Source organism: Paramisgurnus dabryanus, chromosome 9, assembly GCF_030506205.2.
Source record: "Paramisgurnus dabryanus chromosome 9, PD_genome_1.1, whole genome shotgun sequence".
Taxonomy (NCBI): domain Eukaryota; kingdom Metazoa; phylum Chordata; class Actinopteri; order Cypriniformes; family Cobitidae; genus Paramisgurnus; species Paramisgurnus dabryanus.
Genome location: NC_133345.1, coordinates 18,889,550 through 18,910,130, shown reverse-complemented (window position 1 = coordinate 18,910,130; position 20,581 = coordinate 18,889,550). Strand labels below are relative to the sequence as shown.

The 20,581-nt window shown below is 37.7% G+C and overlaps 1 protein-coding gene across 3 annotated transcripts in view; it reads right to left on the bottom strand.

Annotated features, from left to right (window-relative positions):
- The window catches only part of kcnab1a (potassium voltage-gated channel subfamily A regulatory beta subunit 1a), a 124,603-nt gene that overhangs the window by 97,949 nt on the left and 6,073 nt on the right, over positions 1-20,581 (bottom strand). Inside the window, exon 1 of one of the 3 annotated variants that reach the window (XM_065282984.2) lies at positions 16,189-16,621. The exons of the other annotated variants lie outside the window; for them this stretch is intronic. Within the exon in view, the coding sequence (XP_065139056.1) occupies positions 16,189-16,460 (272 nt within the window). The 5' untranslated portion in view covers positions 16,461-16,621. Of the gene's footprint in view, positions 1-16,188; positions 16,622-20,581 lie in introns of those variants that run through there. 3 annotated transcript variants of the gene reach the window in all.

The following is a 20,581-nucleotide window of genomic DNA, read 5'->3' as shown; positions in this document are numbered from 1 at the left end:
TAGGTTTCTAAGTTGGGTGTGTAAGATACCAAATCCAATGCTATGTCATATGAATCAGTGTCTTGTTGACTAAAACATAGCATCGTTTTGAAATATGTCTGCAGGTATTAGCAACTTTTTTGGTGGGCTTGAAAATATTTTGACCCAGCAGGGTTAACCCCTTGGCACTTACTACTAATGTTAACATAATTCTTGCCGTTGTTTTAAATAGGCTTCACACGAATGATTGCTGGCTGCCAACAAAATTAATGTGTATCAAAACTCGTGTGTCAAATATATTTTTGTTCATATCTTTAATATTGATTCAGTAAGGTCAAGTCAAAGATTGAAATCATAATGAAATGAATGGCTAAAATCAGACTTTGATGCTCATTATCTCAGAATTAGATTTTTGAAACTGAAGTATGATTATTACAGACTGGGTCAAATATAAAACAATGTTTTGTCATAATTGTGCTGCTTTTTCTCACATATTTAGACATTTGTATCCATTTATAATTGAACTATTGTTAGAAAAGGGATGGATGAAAGAATACAGTGTGGATACCTGTCTATTAAAGACAGATATATAAACAATATCCACTTCAAGTATAAAGACTAAATAGTATTGAAATATTTGCCTGCAAATTTTTAGCAAGTGTTAAAACTAACCCCCTGCCTGTTACAATTAACCCCACCTATGTGGTAAGTTGTAACGTTTGCACTTCTGTCACATTTGGTGTAATTGTCCAAGAATGGTAAGTACTAGAAACAAACTTCAATTGTTCATTTGTAGCAGAGATGTGTGTGTTGCTTGTGTAAAAATATCATTAATCAAACTCAAATATTTTTTGAATGATTGAGCCAAAACCAAAAAGCATTAGGTTGTGCCCCGCTCTCCCCTACTAATCCCATGCGAATAGATCTGCTGTAAATATAGGCTATATGTAAATATTAATTCATTTCCTGTAATGAAGCATTCAGTTCTGTTTATATAATGTATGTATGTGTGTGCGTGCATGTTATATAGGTCCCGTAAAATTATTTATTAATTACATATTTCCATACAATGATTTCCAGTGAGCAGTGCAGGTCAGGATTATCAATAATTTTGTCTTATTTCCAAAATACAAGATTTGAACCTATATTCCGATAAATAAGGACTTGTTTTTGTCCAAGATCTGGCAACACCAAAAGTGATGATGGGAAGCATGAGCATATAATTCAACAGTGAATGTAGGACAGTCATATTACTAGAGGTCTGACTGTCTCTACCTGCTCATACAGTAGATTTTGTCTTTGAGCATGCATTTGTGTACTAGACAGAAGAGGATGGGTGTATAACCTAATGCAAAATCCATGACGTACCTCAGTAAAGCGGGGCGTGTGTGTTTATCATTCCGTGCAGAGTTGCCAATTTTGCTTTATCATTTGCTGCTAATGTATGTTACACATTAGTAAAATTGGAAAAAACACATACATCACAAAAGTCACTGAGCTATATGATTTTGTCGCAAATCACTGTGCACCCATAAAAAAACATAACCCAGCTTTACCAGTACCAGGGATAATTCCTTTAAAAGTAGCATCTGATTATTATTTTTTTTTTTTTTTTTTTTGAAAGTGAATGCTATACATCTTGCTGGTTAATGTTTCCCTTTACAGTTTTTATCAAATGAATGCGTAGCAAGCCTGCCATAGCCATCTGTATATTTTAATGCACCCACTGCATGCACTGTACAAATAATATTACATTAAACACACACATGCACAAACACACACACACACACACAAACACACACACACACACACACACACACACACACACACACACACACACACACACACACACCTTTACAGATTTACGTGCATATAGTTTTAGGCTCTGCAGCTCTCCTTCAGATGCAAAATAAAGAGATGCATCCATGTTTTACAGATAAAAAAAGTGAGATTGGGTTTGTGAGAGATAGGTGAAACATACTGTACTGTCAAAGGGGACGGAAAGGGCTCAATGTGACGTTGCCACGGCAATGCAGAATGGGGCAGATTAAGTGTCTGTGCATGTGTGTGAGTGGGCGATACATATTTCCTTTCGCTGCATGCTTGACTCACAACAGCATAAATTCTGCAGGCGCTCTCAAAGGCAATGCTCTCATCTGTGATTTGTATCCCAGTTGTCCCTCAGGTCTGACAGCAACAGCCACTGTCTCATACACATACACACAAACGGCTTTAATAGGACAGTGGCTGATAAAAAGAGAGAGGAAAAACATATTGCTCAGTTGATAAAGATGGAGACCTCCCCCTTTTCTAAACACATTTTGCTAGGCCCCTTAATTCTAGTGAAAGCAAATCTAAACATTGCAAAATAATAAAGCGGACATATCATGAAAAAAGGACATATTCAAAAGGACATATAGGACATATTCATGTTTAAGTGCTATAATTGGGTCCTCAGTGCTTCTATCAACCTAGAAAATGTGGAAAAGATCAATCCAGTAACTTAGTTTGGTAAACCATTCTCTGCAAGCATGTGAAAAAATAGCTAATTGAAATTTGGCTACCCTTGTGATGTCAGAAGGGGATAATACCGCCCTTTAATCTGCACTATCCAACTATGGCACTGCCATTTAGTGCAAAGATCAGCTCATTTAAATTTTAAAGGACACACCCAAAATAGCAATTTTTTTCTTACACCTATAAAGTGGCAATTTTAACATGCTATAAAAAAATGATCTATATGACATTTTGAGCTAAAGCTTCACATACATACCCTGAAGACACCAAAGATTTATTTTACATCTTAAAAAAGTCTTTAAAAATGTCCCCTTTAATATGTTTAAAGGAGTTGCATGCTTTTGAAATTCATGTCAGCATTTTGTGGACTCTTGCAATGTGACAGGTGCAAAAAAGCGAGCCCTGAACCTCACTAAACAACTTTAGGTTTCATCCAGTGAAGTCTTGTCATGCAGCGTACAAGCTGTTTTTGTTTATTTGCATGAAGAAAGTTTTAGTTTTGTTTAGTGTTGTTTTAGTATTGCTTTAGATACGAATCAGACATTTTTTGTGTCTTTTTAAGAGAACAGACAGATGGTCTACAGCTTGAGAGATGTTTGGAAACTAAAGTCATTTTCTCTGCAATTTTACTAAGGTTACGTTCACACTTTAGTACACATTTAATTTTACTGCTAGTTAAGTCCTCAACAATACCTTGGGCCAAAGTCATTCCTTCAACATTTTCTTTCCTTTCTAAACATGTTTGTTAGATAAATAATGGTATGGTGATCCTTTCATTTGCTATTTTCTTTCTGTATAAAGACCATACATACAAAAATACAAATATTTAAGAGTGAACATACACATACTCTTTTTTCACTATACATAACCAAAAAATTTAATTAGCATGGCTACTAAGAGTCAGAGGGCCCCCTGTTGGTAAAGGCTAGTATATACATCACTCTGCACATATATTATCACTTGCATATACCTGCTGCTGTTTGCACACAGGCCATTACTATAGAGATATAGTGTTACCTACAATCCTTCTATCAATTTCCACCTGCTCACCTACAAACTTTCTAATGAGTCTAAATGGACACTATTTGCCTCAAGAGGACATTGATGGAGGGTGCTGATCAGACAGATTCTTCAGCCTAAAGCCTTTCAATATAAAAGACCACCACTGATCTCTGATTTCGGTCTGAGCTGCTTTGACAGTTTGCTTGAGGTGAACTCATTTGGTGTGTCATGGGTGTGTTAACATCTCTATTACCATGAGATGGTCAGGCAGTTTATTTAATAATTTAAACGCATAACACACACCCATGCAAACTGTGGTGGTGTGATTGAGGTTTGAATGTCAAAAAGCACTGATGATGTTGAAATAGTAATGAGCTACAAAAGAGATGAATGTAAGATACCACATACACAGAGAACACAGAAATCTTTAACTGGGAAACTACAGCAATGGCTAATTTTAATAAGCAATTGATTATAATTGTATTACATCATATCTGCGCATCTGATGTCTGGTTAGTGTCAGAAGTTACGTAAATAAAATACTAATCCCATGGTTTCATAGTGTGGGAGAGAGAGACTGTAGAGAGGCAGATATATTGGGTGAGAAAGAAAAACCCCTGCAGGTTTGTGCGATCTGAAGCTGATGGTTGCACTATTGATCGTGTTTAAAACCCAATGCCATGACGCTGATTCACATTCCTTTATTACTTATTAAATGACATCTAGCCAGCATTGTTAGTGGACAAAGGCATCTATAATTAATTTAGTCAGAATTAATTAATTTTTATGTAAGATCATTCACATCACCCAGGCACCCACCCATGTGAGAGCAAAGCAAACACTAAGCCAATGTTTCTCATTTCTGTTTAATGACTAAAACAGCAGTTTTTCAAGGTTTACAGAGATAAGTCAGCTACACATATTTTAGACGTATTACCCTGAGGATTGTAAACACTGTAAATGTGTGTGTTTATATGAAGAATCTTAAAAGCTAACTTAAAAATTCTTGAAATTATTTGATATATCATTTATAGTGCCTGCCATGTGACTCAGTTTGCATGAACAACCTAAAGTGTCTCAAGTAGGCTTAAATTTGGGACATGACTAATTTGCTATGTCCCAGTTTGCCAGTGTAGCAAAAGAGTATGCAGGTACTGGGACATTCAAATACATAACAAAAATGACTGTTGTTGAATAGAAACAAGCTGTGGCCATTAATAATTACACATATCTAAATAAAAGACCTAGCAATTTAGCTATTTTTATTAATTATTTTAGGCTGTGTAATTTTTACTCTATTATTATTAACTAACATATTGCACCACACTGAAAAAAATTATTCATTCAATTTACTCAATTTTTTTAAGGTAAGTGGTTGCAATCAATTTATTTAAGCTACATTTAAACAAAAGTTTTTTTCTTTTATTTTACTTTACTAATCTTTTTTTTAAAATGTAGCTTAAATAAATTGATTGCAACCACTTACCTTAAAAATATTGCGTAAATTGAATGAATCATTTTTTTCAGTGCACAACCCATGTATTGTGTGATACTTATCGTGCCGCAAGATTCCTGCCGATACACAGCCCTAGTGATAACACACATTAATTATAGTACATACATGTACTTCAACTTTTTAAGTGCCATTTGTTAAAATTTTCTAAGCCTAACAACTGGATTGAGGAAATTATTGAATCTTTAATTATGACTAGTCACTCTAAAGACAACTACAACATAGTGTGTTTCAGCAGGACTGAATCAGCATTTAAACTTAGTAACTCTCCCTTCAGTCAGGGGTGCAGAGTGACACAGAGTCATGGGTTTATCCCTTATCTAATTGCGAAGACAATTAAGTATTTAATGGAAACACCTGGTGATCGTTCCTCAATCATTTATCAGCTTTCCAAGATAAATAAATTATAAGTGACTGGCACTTTCTGAAGGATTTTAAAAGTGCCTCACGTAACCGGCCCATTTAAAGCATTGTGTTGAGGTAGTACTAGTAGTAAAGAATCTTATAGAATAGATTAGATAGAAATTTAACCGGTGCTGAGGAGACTGAAAAGACATTGTATGTATAAGTTACAACAGTTCCCTTGTCTTTTTATGTGTGCAATAAAGGAGTGAATAAGCAGGCAACTTGATACGACTGTACATCTGGATTATAGTATTATCAATATACTCTTCTGCCAAAGGGTTTATGTGAGAAACAAATTAATTATTGATCATTGGTGCTGAAATCATGAGGTTCAATATTTTTATATATTGCAATTTTATGATATATATCAAAGATCCCAAATTGGCACAGTCTAAACCATAGTAAGACAAAGGTGACCAAATTTTAAAAAACCAACACATTGCTTGTCAAAAGGCAAAAGTAGTTTAGTCTTCTAAGGACAAAAAACTGTGCGGTGGGTAAATTTAGCATGGCCATCTTTTTGACAAACATTATTTACTGACACGGTGTAGTAACAACAACAGCGTTCCACTATAAATGTCTTCAATCGGAACTGTCCTGTCAGTATCATAAGTCAGACAGTAATGGTGCCTGGTCTCCAACTAAAAACCTGCAGCTTGAGCAGAACTGAGGCTGTAAATAAAAACCAGAGAAAGCAATGACAAGAAATAGATGAAATAGATTACACCCTGAAGTTTACTCCAGTCAGTATTAATCTGTGTACTCCCTCAGCTACCAACCAGATATTAATCACAAGTATCACTGGTCCATAACATTATTTAACAACAGGGCCCATAAATATACAATATGTATGTTATGATCCTAGAAAAGTTTTCCCACAAACTTTGTACTGCCTCAGAACATAATTCATAGCACTTTGCACCCACAGAGAAAGATGTGAAATGCTTTTCTCTGAGATCAGCTACATATAATTGAAAAAAAAAAACTGTTTTGTATGCTCCTTTCACATTATTTGTGTTATATAACACTCTGTTTTAATACATACAAGTTGCAATAATAGATCTGCAACAACTCAATAAAAGTTGTGATATAATACAACAAATAAGCTTTAATATCTTTACAGCTTCTGTGTATCTAAAATTCCTTATAGTTGCATAACAAGCATAGCTACAACAACTGTTTCAGGTCATCGACATGTGTAACAGGATGAGTCATTGAACTTATTGGGTTTGAAGTCAGTCATTCACAATCCAATGGCTGTCACTGACTGATGTGGCTCCAAACTATGATGCTCTTATTGCCTCGGTCAAATGCCTGGATGTGACCCTCACAGTCATGAGACACTGTATACGTGTTTATTTGTGTGTAGACAGAGCTTTTAAATAATGAAAATTTACCTCCATGTGGCCCAAAAGAACAATTTGGTAATTGCAATAGACAACTCTTATACTCTGCCATTGATTCAATATTAGAGATGCACAGATATTACATTTTTCGCCCGATACCTATAGCTGATTATTCAGACTGATATCTGCCGAAACCCATAGTTTTGTGGTTATATTAACTTGTATTGAAGATTACATTTTCTGAATGTTATTTATTCATATAATGACAATTAATATTGAACATTATGGGTAGTGATGTGTCTTTACATTTTCTATAAACAGAGTTTAAATTCAGTGCATTTTTCTGTTCTCTTTTGATTGACAGGATATATCAACCATGACAATTTAAAATATCAGCCGATAGCCAATATAGTTTAAAAAAAAAATTTGCAACCGACACCAATTATTGACCGATATATTGGTGCATCTCTACTCAATATGCCCCCCCAGCATTTGTTAATGGATAATTCCGGTATTTAACACTTTGAGTCTCATTATTGGTTTGTTTTGGATGAACTACGGTGATGGACACAGAAATTTTAACAATGGGTCGTGTCTTGAGTTTTTGACTCATTTAGAAGCGTCTCTTGACTGCTTCAGAATGGAAGTCAATGACCATGCACAAACATGTCATTAAAACAACACTTAACGTTCATTTTCAAAACTGTGCTACTCACCGAGTAATTCGTGGTGTTCGTTGAGGATTAAAAACAAATATATTGGCGCAATGTATGATTTCAATCCGTGTTATTTGCTATAGTGGAACTATTTTTTCAGATACCTCACAACCGCGTATATACTTCCGCTCTATTTGATTGTGAAGCGTAAGCACACTCCCAACCACTTGATGGAGACAACCACTTTGCCATACAAGTACGCTCGGTGTCTAGCGTATAGACCGTTTCAGCAGTAACAATATAAACAAGCGGCTGTCACGGTCCGCACGTAACTTCCGGTAAACTCCGCAAAGAATAAACAACAACAAAGTTCTTTAAACGTAGTTTATTTATATAACAAGCAAAAAAACAACACATAGATTACCTAGGAAACCAAAACATTTGTTATTTTTGACGAGGCATTCGTTCAAGAGATCAGTTTAGTAACTAGTCAGACCATTAAAAAAACGAAACCGGAAGTAAGGTTCGGATCCAGACGTGTATCACGTGCGTCCAATGAAACCGTCTATAGACAGTCACAATCGAGCTCAACTTCAAACCTAAAGCTGGTCACTGAACCATCAAATATGGGGAAAATTTCTTCTGAGAGAAACCGAGCGTAAAAACTACAACCACACGTAAACAGACTCTTTTCGGTTTCCCGGCGGCGGAGTGATATATCAGCGAGCAATGAGTCTTTTAAGAGAAGTCAATGGAATTTTACAAAATGCCAAATAAAACACGACAGAAACTGTATTTCGCTACACAACTTGTTTTTAATCATCAACGAACACCACGAAATTTCAGTGTCCATCACTCTAGTTTATCCAAAACAAACCAGAAATGAGACTCGAAGTGTTAAAGGAATAGTCTACTCATTTTCAATATTAAACTATGTTATTACCTTAACTAAGAATTGTTGATACATCCCTCTATCATCTGTGTGCATGCACGTAAGCGCTGGAGCGCGCTGCGACACTTCGACTCGCCTGAAAAGTCCGCTCCCCTTCTCCCTCTCATAATGGGAGAGGGAGGGTGTTACTGCGCCGAGTCGAAGTACTCCCAAAAGTGCTATTACGCCATAAAATATAGTTCCTCTTTTAAATCCGCTTAGAAAAGCGCTACGTTTCATTTTGTACCACCAAACTTGCTCGTATAACTACTGTTCTTAAATAGGAAAAACTTTGATGTGTTTGGTCACTTCTAACTTTATCTCTGATTGGTACCATTGAATGAATGGGGCTAAGCTAAATGCTATCGAAGTGTCGCAGCGTGCCCCAGCGCTTATGTGCACGCACACAGATGATAGAGGGATCTTTCAACTCTTCTTAGTTAAGGTAATAACATATTTTAATATTGAAAATGAGTAGACTATTCCTTTAAATACCGGAATTATCCTTTAAGACACCATGCAGGTATGCTATATAAAAGTAGCTCTGTTATAACAGTCCTATTTGACTGTATATTTATATGCCCACCTACCACCTGTAGCATCAACATCAAGAATTTTATGCCTTATCTATCATCTCTGTCTTTCGAAAACATGTAAGCCAAATCTGGCTCATGATGTCATTTGTTGTCCAGCAGAGTGACCTACAATTAAGTATTTGAAGAATGCAGCCCAGAGGACACATTGTGATAAACAGCCAAGACCCTAAGCTAAGCACTAATAAACGAACAGTAATAAAAGCTAGTGTAAATACATGATTTTGGCAAGGATAGGTGAGAGACCACAGTCATGCTTGTAAATCAGGCCCAGAAAATATATACAAAGATTAACAAGTAAATTCTAGATCACTAGAAACCAAACCCAAACAGAAAATCTCTTTCAAATCTCTCAAAAAATCTTCCTCTTCTTCCATTATTAACAAATTAACGTGCTCCTGTATAGCATTAACAGCGCAAAAGATCATGGGTTTGAACCCAGAAAACACACATGCCAATAAAATGTATACCTTGTAAGGCACTGAAAGTCACTTTGGATAAAAGTGTCTCCCAAATGCACAAAAAAATGTAAAAAGTAAAGGATTTAAAAAAATCTGTAATTTAAATAATATGAAATTCCAAACATAAACTTAATGGATTTTGGGGTAAGCATACACTTCTCTAGCCCTCACTTACTACGTACTGTACCTGTAGGGCATGCCAGTCCTGGTTCGGACAGAATCCTGTAATGACAGTGTGTGAACGTTGAGAAACTCCTCCAGGTGTTTAAGCTCTAGATGGGAGTTGGTATGCAGGCCTCCCCAGCACATAATCGGAGGGTAAAGCTTTACTCCAGAGGTCTGTTTGCTGATGCGCGGCTGCCCCCTCTCCCCGCCCGACTTTTGCCCACCCTTCTGCTTTGGAGTGGGAATCTCAGGGCAAGTGGCTTTGTACAAGTACATCTCTTTCTTTCAATCACGTCCTCTTGTGCCTGAACATGCACAGTCCAAATGTGGGCCCCCAAGAAACAAACTTTTCTTAGTCCTCTAGAACCAAATAGACCTGAATGTCTCCTTCAGCCAGTAGCTTATCACACAAAACAATTATTCCAGAATCCTGTTGTTCTTGTCTTTCAATGAAAGTAAATATCCTCTGGTATAATTTTCTCTCTCTTCACCGTCTTGTCAGCCACATATCCCACTATAGTTCATCGACTTAGTTTCACACTGTAATAAACACCATGGGAATCTGGGACATTTTTTCTGCCTGTATCTCTCTCTCCCTCCATCCCTCCCCCCTGCTCACCCACCCTTTCCATCTTTGTCGCTCCACCACTCTCTCTCCCTCCCTCCCATTTTCATCCCCTACTATTTTCTGTTCCGTTTTTTCCATGCCTCCTCACGTACAGTAAACTGTCAACATTCGACCTTTGACCCTTGTGTACTGTTGGAACTACAACTATGACATCATGTCTGTTCCAGGGAATTGTGGGAATGAGAGAGAGACTTACTTTCCCATATCTAGATACACTGTATTGGCATGATTGTGCATATCTGTCAGCTTGCACCCCTCCAAAATGGAAATCAGCCAACATAAACACAAAGGAGAACAGCAATCTATACACACACTAGTGAAAGACCTAAAAGTGAAAAGCTGTGGAGAAATCTATAGAAAAGCCAGTCAAGCTTTTGTAATCAGTTATGCCTTTTATGTTTATTTTTAGATGACGGACAGGGGATATAAATAACCAAATGAATTTTCACACTTGCAGGCCTTGACTCAAAAACACACTGAGTTCAAAGGGCACACACAAATCACAGATGAGCGGCACGTGTTATTTGTCTCGCTATGTCACTATTCCGAATTGATCATAATTGACAATGTTATAAAAACTAATAACAAAATAATTGACATTTTAAACCTCAATTAATGTACTTTACATGCACAATGATTCAGCATGCTTTAAACAATAAATGTGCACAAAACTTACAATGGTTTACCTAGCTAGTTATTTCTCAAAGCTTTCATACAGGAAACACTTCTCTCGTTTTGCTTTTTCAAATCAAAACTATTTATTGTCTTTTTAATATGCATCTTGGTTCCTTATGCTGTGTTCACACTGCCAGTGATTAGCACCGGACCTAATCTCTTTATTCTATTGAAAGCTTGCGAGTGAAAGTGACCACAGAAAGTTGGCGTGTCCAACTAAGCGACAAAGTTGAGAACAGTTAAACTTTATTAAAATGTTGAGCGACTACCAACGTCATCCGTTTTTTTTTTTTGTCATTTACTAAGAGGATACTTACTTGTTTGTTTAAAGTTGTAACTAGGACAAACAGAATAAGGAACGCTACCTAATTATCTCATTAAAAATATAAGCGACCCTGGTGGCAGTGTGCGCACATCATTGCATTTCTAGAGGATATGAAGGACTTAAAATTTATGAGTGAGGCTATTAACCTTAAAAAATCCCCTGAAACTGATCAACACACAACAGACCAATAAAGCTTCTGCTGAAACTTAGGGAGCATTGTATCTCAAAGATCTCATGTCATTATTTCCATTAAAGATAATGATCTGAATATGGAATGCTAATTGGATTAATATCCAGAACACTCATGGGAGAGAGTTATCATTATCATTTTAAGAGTGAAGGCTGCTGATGTCCCATAAGGTTTGAGACTTGCAGCTCAAGCTGCTATTAAATCTGAACTGTGTGAGACTAATTATTATTGCACACTTCAGTAAACTCAGTTAAAAAAATAATGTTAAAGGGGAAACGTGAAATTTGCAAGAAATGTTTCCCTATAATAAATTATGAAAAGTAGCAAAAATAAGCAGAAATCTATTATGTAAAGTATCACCTACACTAACATTAGGGGTGCAACGGTTTAAATTACTTATGGTTATGGGTCACGGTTTCGGTACAGTTCCATGTGTGTATGTTTATGGGGAAAATGACTTTACAAAAAACCTTCAAAATCAACATTTTCACTTAAGAGTACTTGCATTATTATACTACATGTACCAACATACAGTGCACTTAAAAATGAACATAAAATAGCTTAGAACACTGGGTTACTTTTTATATTTAAGTTTCTATCCAGTTCCTATCTAAGTTATATATTTGTTAACAGAAGGCAATGTGTGCTGTTCCGGTCTCACCTGCGATCGCGTGCTATCAACAACACCCTGATGATGACGGCGCAAGTGACTCGTCATATTAGATGTATTGCCTTGAGCATATGGCACTCGTGCCATGCAAATTTTACACACTTTGGGCCCTATCTTGCACCCAGCGCAATTGACTTTGTCAGTGACGCATGTATCATTCATATTTTGCACCGGCGCACAGCGGGTTTTTCCCTCCACAAACGCACGTCGGCAAACTAGGGAATGAACTTGCGCTCCCTGGGCGGTTCAGCGCAAAAAAAGAGGCGTGTTCCGGCGCAAACCATCCCTGATGCTATTTTGCAGTTTCAAAAAACAATTGCGCCACTGACCAGAAAAAAAAAGTTTAAAGTCAGTGGCGCGTTGCGCGTTGTTCATTATGCTATTTTAAGGGTGCATGCTTGACCATAATGTATAGCGTGCACAACGCGCATACACTTTGCATCTAATCTACACAGATGCAACAGTTATTTTTGCAAATCATAAATTGTTACACTTAAAAATATTAATACACGAGATAAGGGGAATCATAGTGGTGAGCATTGTGATGATAGTTTTTATTTATTGTGTGGCTGCGTTATAAAATTCTCATGCAAATAACGATTAAAATATTTTCATAAGTTTGTTGTGTGGCTGTATTACGTTTATTTTATGTAAATAATAATTAAAATGTTTTCATAAGAAACCTTAATGTATATGAACTTGATTTGTAAGAGTACTTTGGGGTTGGACCTTGCTTGCGTTTCTTGGGTCCGATTTCAAAGCCCCCAAACCCTTTCAGCGGTGAGGGTGGACGCAGCGATGTCCTCTGCTGGCGTCTGTTTAGAGACAGATCCACCTCCCGTTACACGGCGTGCCCGATTAATGCTGGCGCAACGATGGGGATGCCAGCTGATGAGACTGTGGCTATTTCCTCTCACGCCTGTTTAACCTACGCTGATTTGGGCGGGTTTCTCCTATCCCCATACAAAACAACTTCTCTATCTTTGACTGCTCTTACAAGAACGTCGGTCTCCTCGGCTGTAAACCACTCCTGGCGTACGCCTGGTAAATCTGTCATAATAATAGCAACCCGCCATGGAACTTGCGCCCTTGCGTTTAAAGGGAATGTTGGATAGCGTTCTGATTGGTTTATTTGACGTTATGCCCAAACCACACCTATGAATAATGAACCTACTTCAGACCAATCCCTTATTGATTTGCGCCCGGCGCATGAGTTATTTCTCACGCCAGGAAAATAGCAACAGCGCCCAAGATCCGCCCACAAACTCACTTGCGCGTTGCGCTTCGCACTTGCGTTTCAGATCGTTAAAATAGGGCCCAGTGACAGTTTTGTCCACGTTTTTTGACCATCGCTGCTGTAACGTATTGGAAACCCAAAATGTTCCCAGACAGCATAATGAAGCTGGTAGTGGCTCTATAAAGCGGCTTTTCTCCTTTGCTTGCCATGCTGAACAGTGCCGCAACACACACATGTGAGTGAGGTTAGCATTTGCATACTAAGAGTTGATTGGACAGGTACTCTCACGTAAACACACGCAGAGCTTATTCAGAATGCATTAGCGGTATATGCGTTGTTTTATTCACCAAACTATATTAGAGATGCGTGGTCGGACACACGTGGTGCACACGGGGCACGTGCGTGCCGAACAATGGGAAGATAACGGCACTGTTCGATTAAAAATTCAAACTTTGGCTAAATTCTACTGTAGTGTAAAGGGGTCACATGACATTAGGAATCAAATGTTCCTGGATCTTTTAACACATAACAGGAGTTTCACAGTCCTCAACAGTAAAGAAAGCATTTATGTGCTTAAAAAGACTGTTGAGAAGCTGTATTTAGTGAAACTTCCTAGTCAATCATAGAAGTTGAAAGGACACTGAGCCAGGCCGAACGCTTAAACAGGAAACACAAGTCAGACTGTTTCAATTAGATGATAGAAAACAGTATGGAAAAAGGTCATAAATTACTTTAATTTGTGTTTTACAGCGAAACACTTGAGTAATATTGTAAGTACACCTCAGAGAACATAGTAATATAATGAAAAGAAACATGTCATGACCCCTTTAAAATACAAAATAGAATGAATAAGTACATATTAGGGTGGTAGCTGTATAATCAGACACTCATCTGCTTGCTTTTCAGTGTTTCGAGGTCACTGCAAATGATGAGTAATGCATCCAGCACAAGCTCTATTACAGCCCATAGTATAATCGAGATCACGTTTAGATACCGTAATTATCTCTTCTGAAAAAAAAGAGGCTAGGCACGTTTCAAACCAACCTTGTTCTGTAAATGCAAAAGTTGAAATGAGTGTTAATCTGTTTTTGAATTTTGGATACCATGTGTGGTGTTTTATGTTCAACATTTTGTGTTTTATTTGTCATGTTAATTTTTTTCACAGGTTGTAGTAGACTATTAAGCTGAGTAACATCTGAGCACACATGGCATAAAATAACACGCACAAACAACAAATACAGTATAAAAACTGCAGAGTAAAAACTACTATTATAGATTAGAAAAGTACTTAAGTATTATAGTGCAGTTTTGATATGACCACTTAAGATTCAAGGTGAGTTATTCATAAAAAAATGGAGACTTCAATTTGAATAAGTTTATTCTTACAACCTTGCCTCTCCCTGTCACTGCAGGCACATAAATAATAATTATTGATCTTACTCTGTATGTATAAGAACTTAGGTATTCAGATCAGTATGAAAATGTCTCATGTAGAATACAGATTGAATAACTGTGTGCAAAAACGCCTAATATCAGAGTTTCTTAAACAGGAAAGACTAAACTGTTTACAGTATTGAATTTAATTGAATTGAATTAAAGAAAGAGAGGCTGTTTTTCTGGCAATACAATTGAAATTGGCTTCCTGCCTGAAGATATATACAACAATATCACCTCAATAAAAGCAGTCCATTACAAAATGCTTACTGATATTGTAAGAACAGTGCCAACCTCAAAGCTGAAATTAGCATAAAACATGATATTGATGTAATATCCATCCTTCTGGGTTTCTCTAATTTCTACTTTTGTGTCCCTATTTTTTATCTACAGAAACACTTTCAGCTTGAGATGGAGGAGAGTTAAGAGGAGCAAAATTCTGGCATCTAACAGCTGCAGGGTACTGGCTTTAAACTCTTCCATTAACCTCCTCTGCATGCTTCATTTTCCTTACGACATAAGAAGCAAAATCAGTTTGAGGGGAGACTGCTGAAGTTGGAAAAAGTGAAAGAGAGAAACACACAAAGGATGAAAGGATTAGTTGTGGGATTATGATGGAAAAATGACTTGCAAGAAATGCACAAAATTTTCACATTGTAAAACAACTGCAACAATTTCAAGTTGTTTGCATTATTTTAAGGGTGTTTTCTGAATCATCATCTGTTGTATTATGAACTAAGAAAACTGTATATTTCTAAAGTGTCATGTGTAGGTGCAACACACACACACACACACACACACACACACACACACACACACACACACACACACACACACAAAATCATAATTAAATTTGCTGAAAAATGTTTGCATTCATATTGAAATATCTTACATTTGATCGCAGGCTTTAGCATTGTGACAATTCTGAACACAGTTTGTGACATTGATCTTTTCTAAAATGAATGTTAAGGTCTTACTGATTTTATTTATTTTTTTTTCAGAAGAAAGGGCGTTGTGCAATCTCAGTATGAGCATAGATAAGCATGCTGGTTATGCATGAAACGGGAGGGTCCAAGGCCTAAAAATGTAAGGTTCTGAGAAGTGCTGAGAATGATTTCTTAATTTACTTTATAAAGTGAAATAAACTGTTATTAAATAACACCATCCCTAAGAACAAACCTATGTACGTATATCCATTCGGCAAACACATCCAATAGCTCACTGCATAATGTTTTTTCATTATCACAACCACAAAATTATAAAAACACATTGCCGGTTCATTACTTGTGTGTTACTCTCCAGCACACACACACACACACGCCAAAAGCAACAAATAGTGCCACTAAATTATCATCTCAGGAATAAGAAGCCTTGCGGTCAAACCCACTTTGTGTCAAAAACATAGATCTCTAAAATGACATGGACCCCATAACTTCACCTTACTCTACATTCAGGACTCACCGGTAAGGCATGCCAGTCTGATAAGCTACGCTATCTTCCTTGGCTCGGCCACACAGCTTCAAATACCAGCTGGTCTCCATCTCCATGATAAAAAATGCTTTTCTCGCCCGCAGCAGCGCACCCTGCCGGTTGTGAGAATGGACATCTCGTGTGCTCTCTTGAGAGTTGCGGTGCCCACGGTGCCCTGCCAAAGAAGCAGCTGACTGTCTGCGATGCCTGGAGGCTTCCTCAGGGCCCCCCCGACCCACCGAACTGCTGCGAGCTGCAATCATGGCTGGCAGGGCATCCTCCCCCCAGTAGAGGCTGGGGGAAGTCTGGGTAAAATCAAAGTACGCTGAGACTTCTGAACAATTGAGGCGCTTTCTAATTGAGTTAACTTGAGTCAGTTATTAAGCTCGATCTCTTTCAAACTCTTCATACATTTATCTCTTCTTAAGCTTCTCTTTCTATGCGCGTGAAGTCTTCTCCAGCCTCTCTTATAACCTCGCTGTGTGCTGAGGATGAAACCAGATCTGGCTGAGCTCTTGGGTCTGGCTGCAAGATTGGGCAGGGCAGGGATGGGTTGGGCATGGCAGAAGACACAGCCATCAGACTAGGGTTGGGTGTAAGAAGTTTATTTTTCTAATCAAGTCACTTGCCTTTGAGACCACCTACAGTAGCCGATTTGGGACTTTGGAAAAATATTTGTCTGAGTAAAAAGTCTAAGTATAAAAAATAGAGTTTAATTAAAGCATATTTTACTTAATGATAGCACAACACAGATCCCACAAGTTTTAGAAAAACCTTGATACATGTTATTCAGCAAACTTGTGTTCATTTTTTTCAGATTTCTAAAATGTGTAACTTCCAAGTTTAAATGACATTGTGAATCCCACATTCTCTATGTGGTCTCAGTTACAATATATGCTAGTGAACGACTAAAAGCTGGTGAATGTTACATTTCGTGAATGTTTGCATTCAAAATGCACAGCCTTTCTCTTGTGAAAACAAGCAGCAAATCCTTTAGTAAAAAACTAAAAGCTATTTACTATTTTTCGATTTCCTGTTTCAACAGGAAAAATGGCAATGGCGAAAAACTGAGCTTGTTTAGCCATTTCATTTGGTCCTTAACACATAGTAGACCCAACAGCCATATCATAAACTATTTCTGGGTTAACTGCAGGTGCCCTGAAGCTTAGCAAGACTCACCAAACAAACAGACTATTAAACCTTTATATTTTCAGTTCACCTGACTGCAACCATAGCTGTAATGAGCTTTTTGCAAATATTGCTAGTGTAGTAATAGCAGGAGTTTTACTACTGAATATATAGTCTACCTAATAGTGCACTGTAGACTGGTAGCATAAATAAGACTCCTATGTAATCTCTAAAACAGCAATCATATTTTATACACATGCATTCACACACATACACATACACATATCTTAACATCTGTTTCCAAAATTGGTAAATTAATTGGCTAATTAGCATATTATAAAATGGCCAGTTTGAAGCAATTAAAAAATGAGAAAGCAATTAAGCTATGTAATATAATCTTAAAATAATTTGCCTAACCGATGTATGCTTACCTCTTTCCTTGCAATCAAAACCAGTACAAAAAAAATTCCTTTCTTCACTGTCAACTACAGTAAAACTTTCCTCGAAAGTACTTTAAAAAGAATTGAAATCTTATTTCCTGCTTCAGTAGAGGAGCTTAAAAACAACCTGATGACTAAAAACCTCAAGGTTACTGAAAGGACGTCCCAAGACAGGCTCACTTTAATCAGTTTCAGCAATCTGCCAGCATACATGTCAATGGGCGCAAAACATTAGCCCATCAAAGCATTTGTTTAAATTTAGCATGAGCCTCTGCATTTAAACCGGAGACGTGTACTAATTTTAAATAAAATAGTATTTAAGCAGAAAAAGAGTTCAGACGATGTGCAACCCCGCACCTTCATATCTCCAAATATGCAATTATTCGCAGCTTTAGTGCAACCTTGACTCTTATACACTTCACACAATTGCTTAGGAATTAATAAGTAATCAAATATGAAATTCAAAGAAACTCAATGCCTTTCTTTCAGATATTCTCAGAAGTTCACAGGCTCTAAGCTTAAGGGTCACATTTCCAAAGATGGGTGCTATTCTCAAATCTTAATAATTGATACAGGTAATGTCTATCTGGTCTGGCCGTTGATAGTGGATAAGAGTATATGCGTGTGGGTTTAGTCTGGGCAAAAAGGTTTGTGAGATGGAAAGTGAGAGAGGTAAGACAGCCGAAGGAGAAGCTGGCTGAAGAAATTAGACTCGGCTGTGCAGACCTTGGACGTGACACGGAGGGAAACCTGAGTACAGGTTGGTCAGTCTCTGGCACAATGACAAAGGTGAGAACTTCATCGTTCGAGTCTTAAGCAGAATGACTCCTCTCATACTACGGGCGAGAGCGACACTTTAGTACTAAAATGCAAACTTAAGACACTCAAACATGTCATGGACACCCAAATATACAAGGGCAGAGGTGAGAGTAATCAAATGACCATTTAAGTTCAAAGTAACTATATACATCCTCCACTTGAATCCCCAACACTGGTGACCAATGCATCCATCAACAGAGGTTAGGATCGTCTCTGCACCCATTTTGCAGAGCAGATGCCAGTACAGTTGGCGTCCCATAGCTCGAACGCTACAGCAAAGCATGTTACTAAGCAGCAAACATAATATAGATCAAAAATACACACACATATACAAACAGTCAACGGTAGACTTAAAATGCTCTAAATATGTATGATGCCCTAGGCACAAATTTAAAAAACAAGTCTCAATAAAACAAAAACATATCGCGTATACAGTTTCACTAAAGGGGTGCAAAACAATCAAATTCACTCATGCTCATACAATTCCTCCACACACAGATGCACACATTTTTTCATAAAGCACTTAATGAGAAGTGTTGCCCTTGAGACAGAGATAAAAAATGCATGGCTTGAAGTTATTTAATCTCTCAGAGGAGCAGATGAGGGGTAAAAAGGAGCTTGACTTTACTGCCTAATAATCATAGAGGAATTTCAGGTCCCTCTCTTTATCCACACTTGTAAACACTGGAGCGGTAGTTTCGCATACATCATGCAAGACCTATTGACGTGATTACGTAATACATAAGGTCGCATTGGCGTGTCACACGGCTAGTGCAAGACAAAAAGTTGTGGTTTAAAACTATATATGTATATATATATATTTTTTTTATGATCGTTTTTCTAGATAAGACCTAGGGATGTTAACAATTAATCGATCTTCGATTAATTGTCGATAAGAATTCACTCGATAAAACTTAACGATTGTTGAAAAACAAGATCATGCACGTGTGTGCGGCGCCTGCGCAAAACACATAGGCCTACAGTCGGAGAAAAAAAAAATTAAGCGAGCGGGCAAAAGTTAAACTACTAGCTATGATCACAACGATGCTCGATGTCAAGCACACGCATGTGCTTTTTAACGTCATGCGAGACGAGGCTGGCTGGCTGCCAACGCAACGAAATTACATCCGCAGTGGATCTGAGAGGGTCTGATGCAGAAAATGCAAATACGTTTAGGATACTGAAAGCAAAGACCCTCTTAAGGGAAGCCTGCAAGATTAGCATAGCAACGCTGCTACATACACAGAAGGAGACCAGAAGCCGTTTTTAATGAACAGATTAAAATGTAATCTTAAATTATGGCAAAAAACTGTCAAATGTAAACTGTAACTGACTGTCGTTACACCCTGAATGCCCGCAACATATATCACTGATCATCATTATTGACTGGCTGAGGCGCTGCGTGTTTTCTAATGGAAGGTTGCCGTCTCCGTAATATAAGCATCTTTGCTGAAAGTACGTCTAACCCCTCGTTCAGACAGCCAGCGACGTTATCGCTGTGTGTCGCTCGTCTCTTTCAATGAGGCGTATCTAAATCTTGTTGTCATAAACAAATGAGTACCATCCACGCCAGTAACTGACAAGAGAAGGGTGACGTGAACTCCACTGCTTTGTTCTCATTGGTAGTCGCTCCCGAAAGTCGCTCGACATTTGCATAAAGTTAAACTTTTCTTAACTTTCTCGCGTCGCTGGACACGCCCATACGGTCGCCAACGGTCACTGTCGCTCATGTCGTCGGAAGTCGCCAGGTTTCCATTGAAATGAATGAGATCGCGTCGCTCTGCTACTGCTTGTCGTTGGCTGTCTGAACGAGGGTTAAGCTGAGGTGACAACAAGAAAAGTGCCCTTCGTGTGCTTCTTGGATAATTACAAACAGTGTATCAACGACTCGGAAAGCCAGGTAAACAACTTGATAAATAACACTTGATGATAATAAAACTGTTATTTTGACATGGACTTTCACAGTGTATAACTCAAGGCGGAGTTATACACTGTGT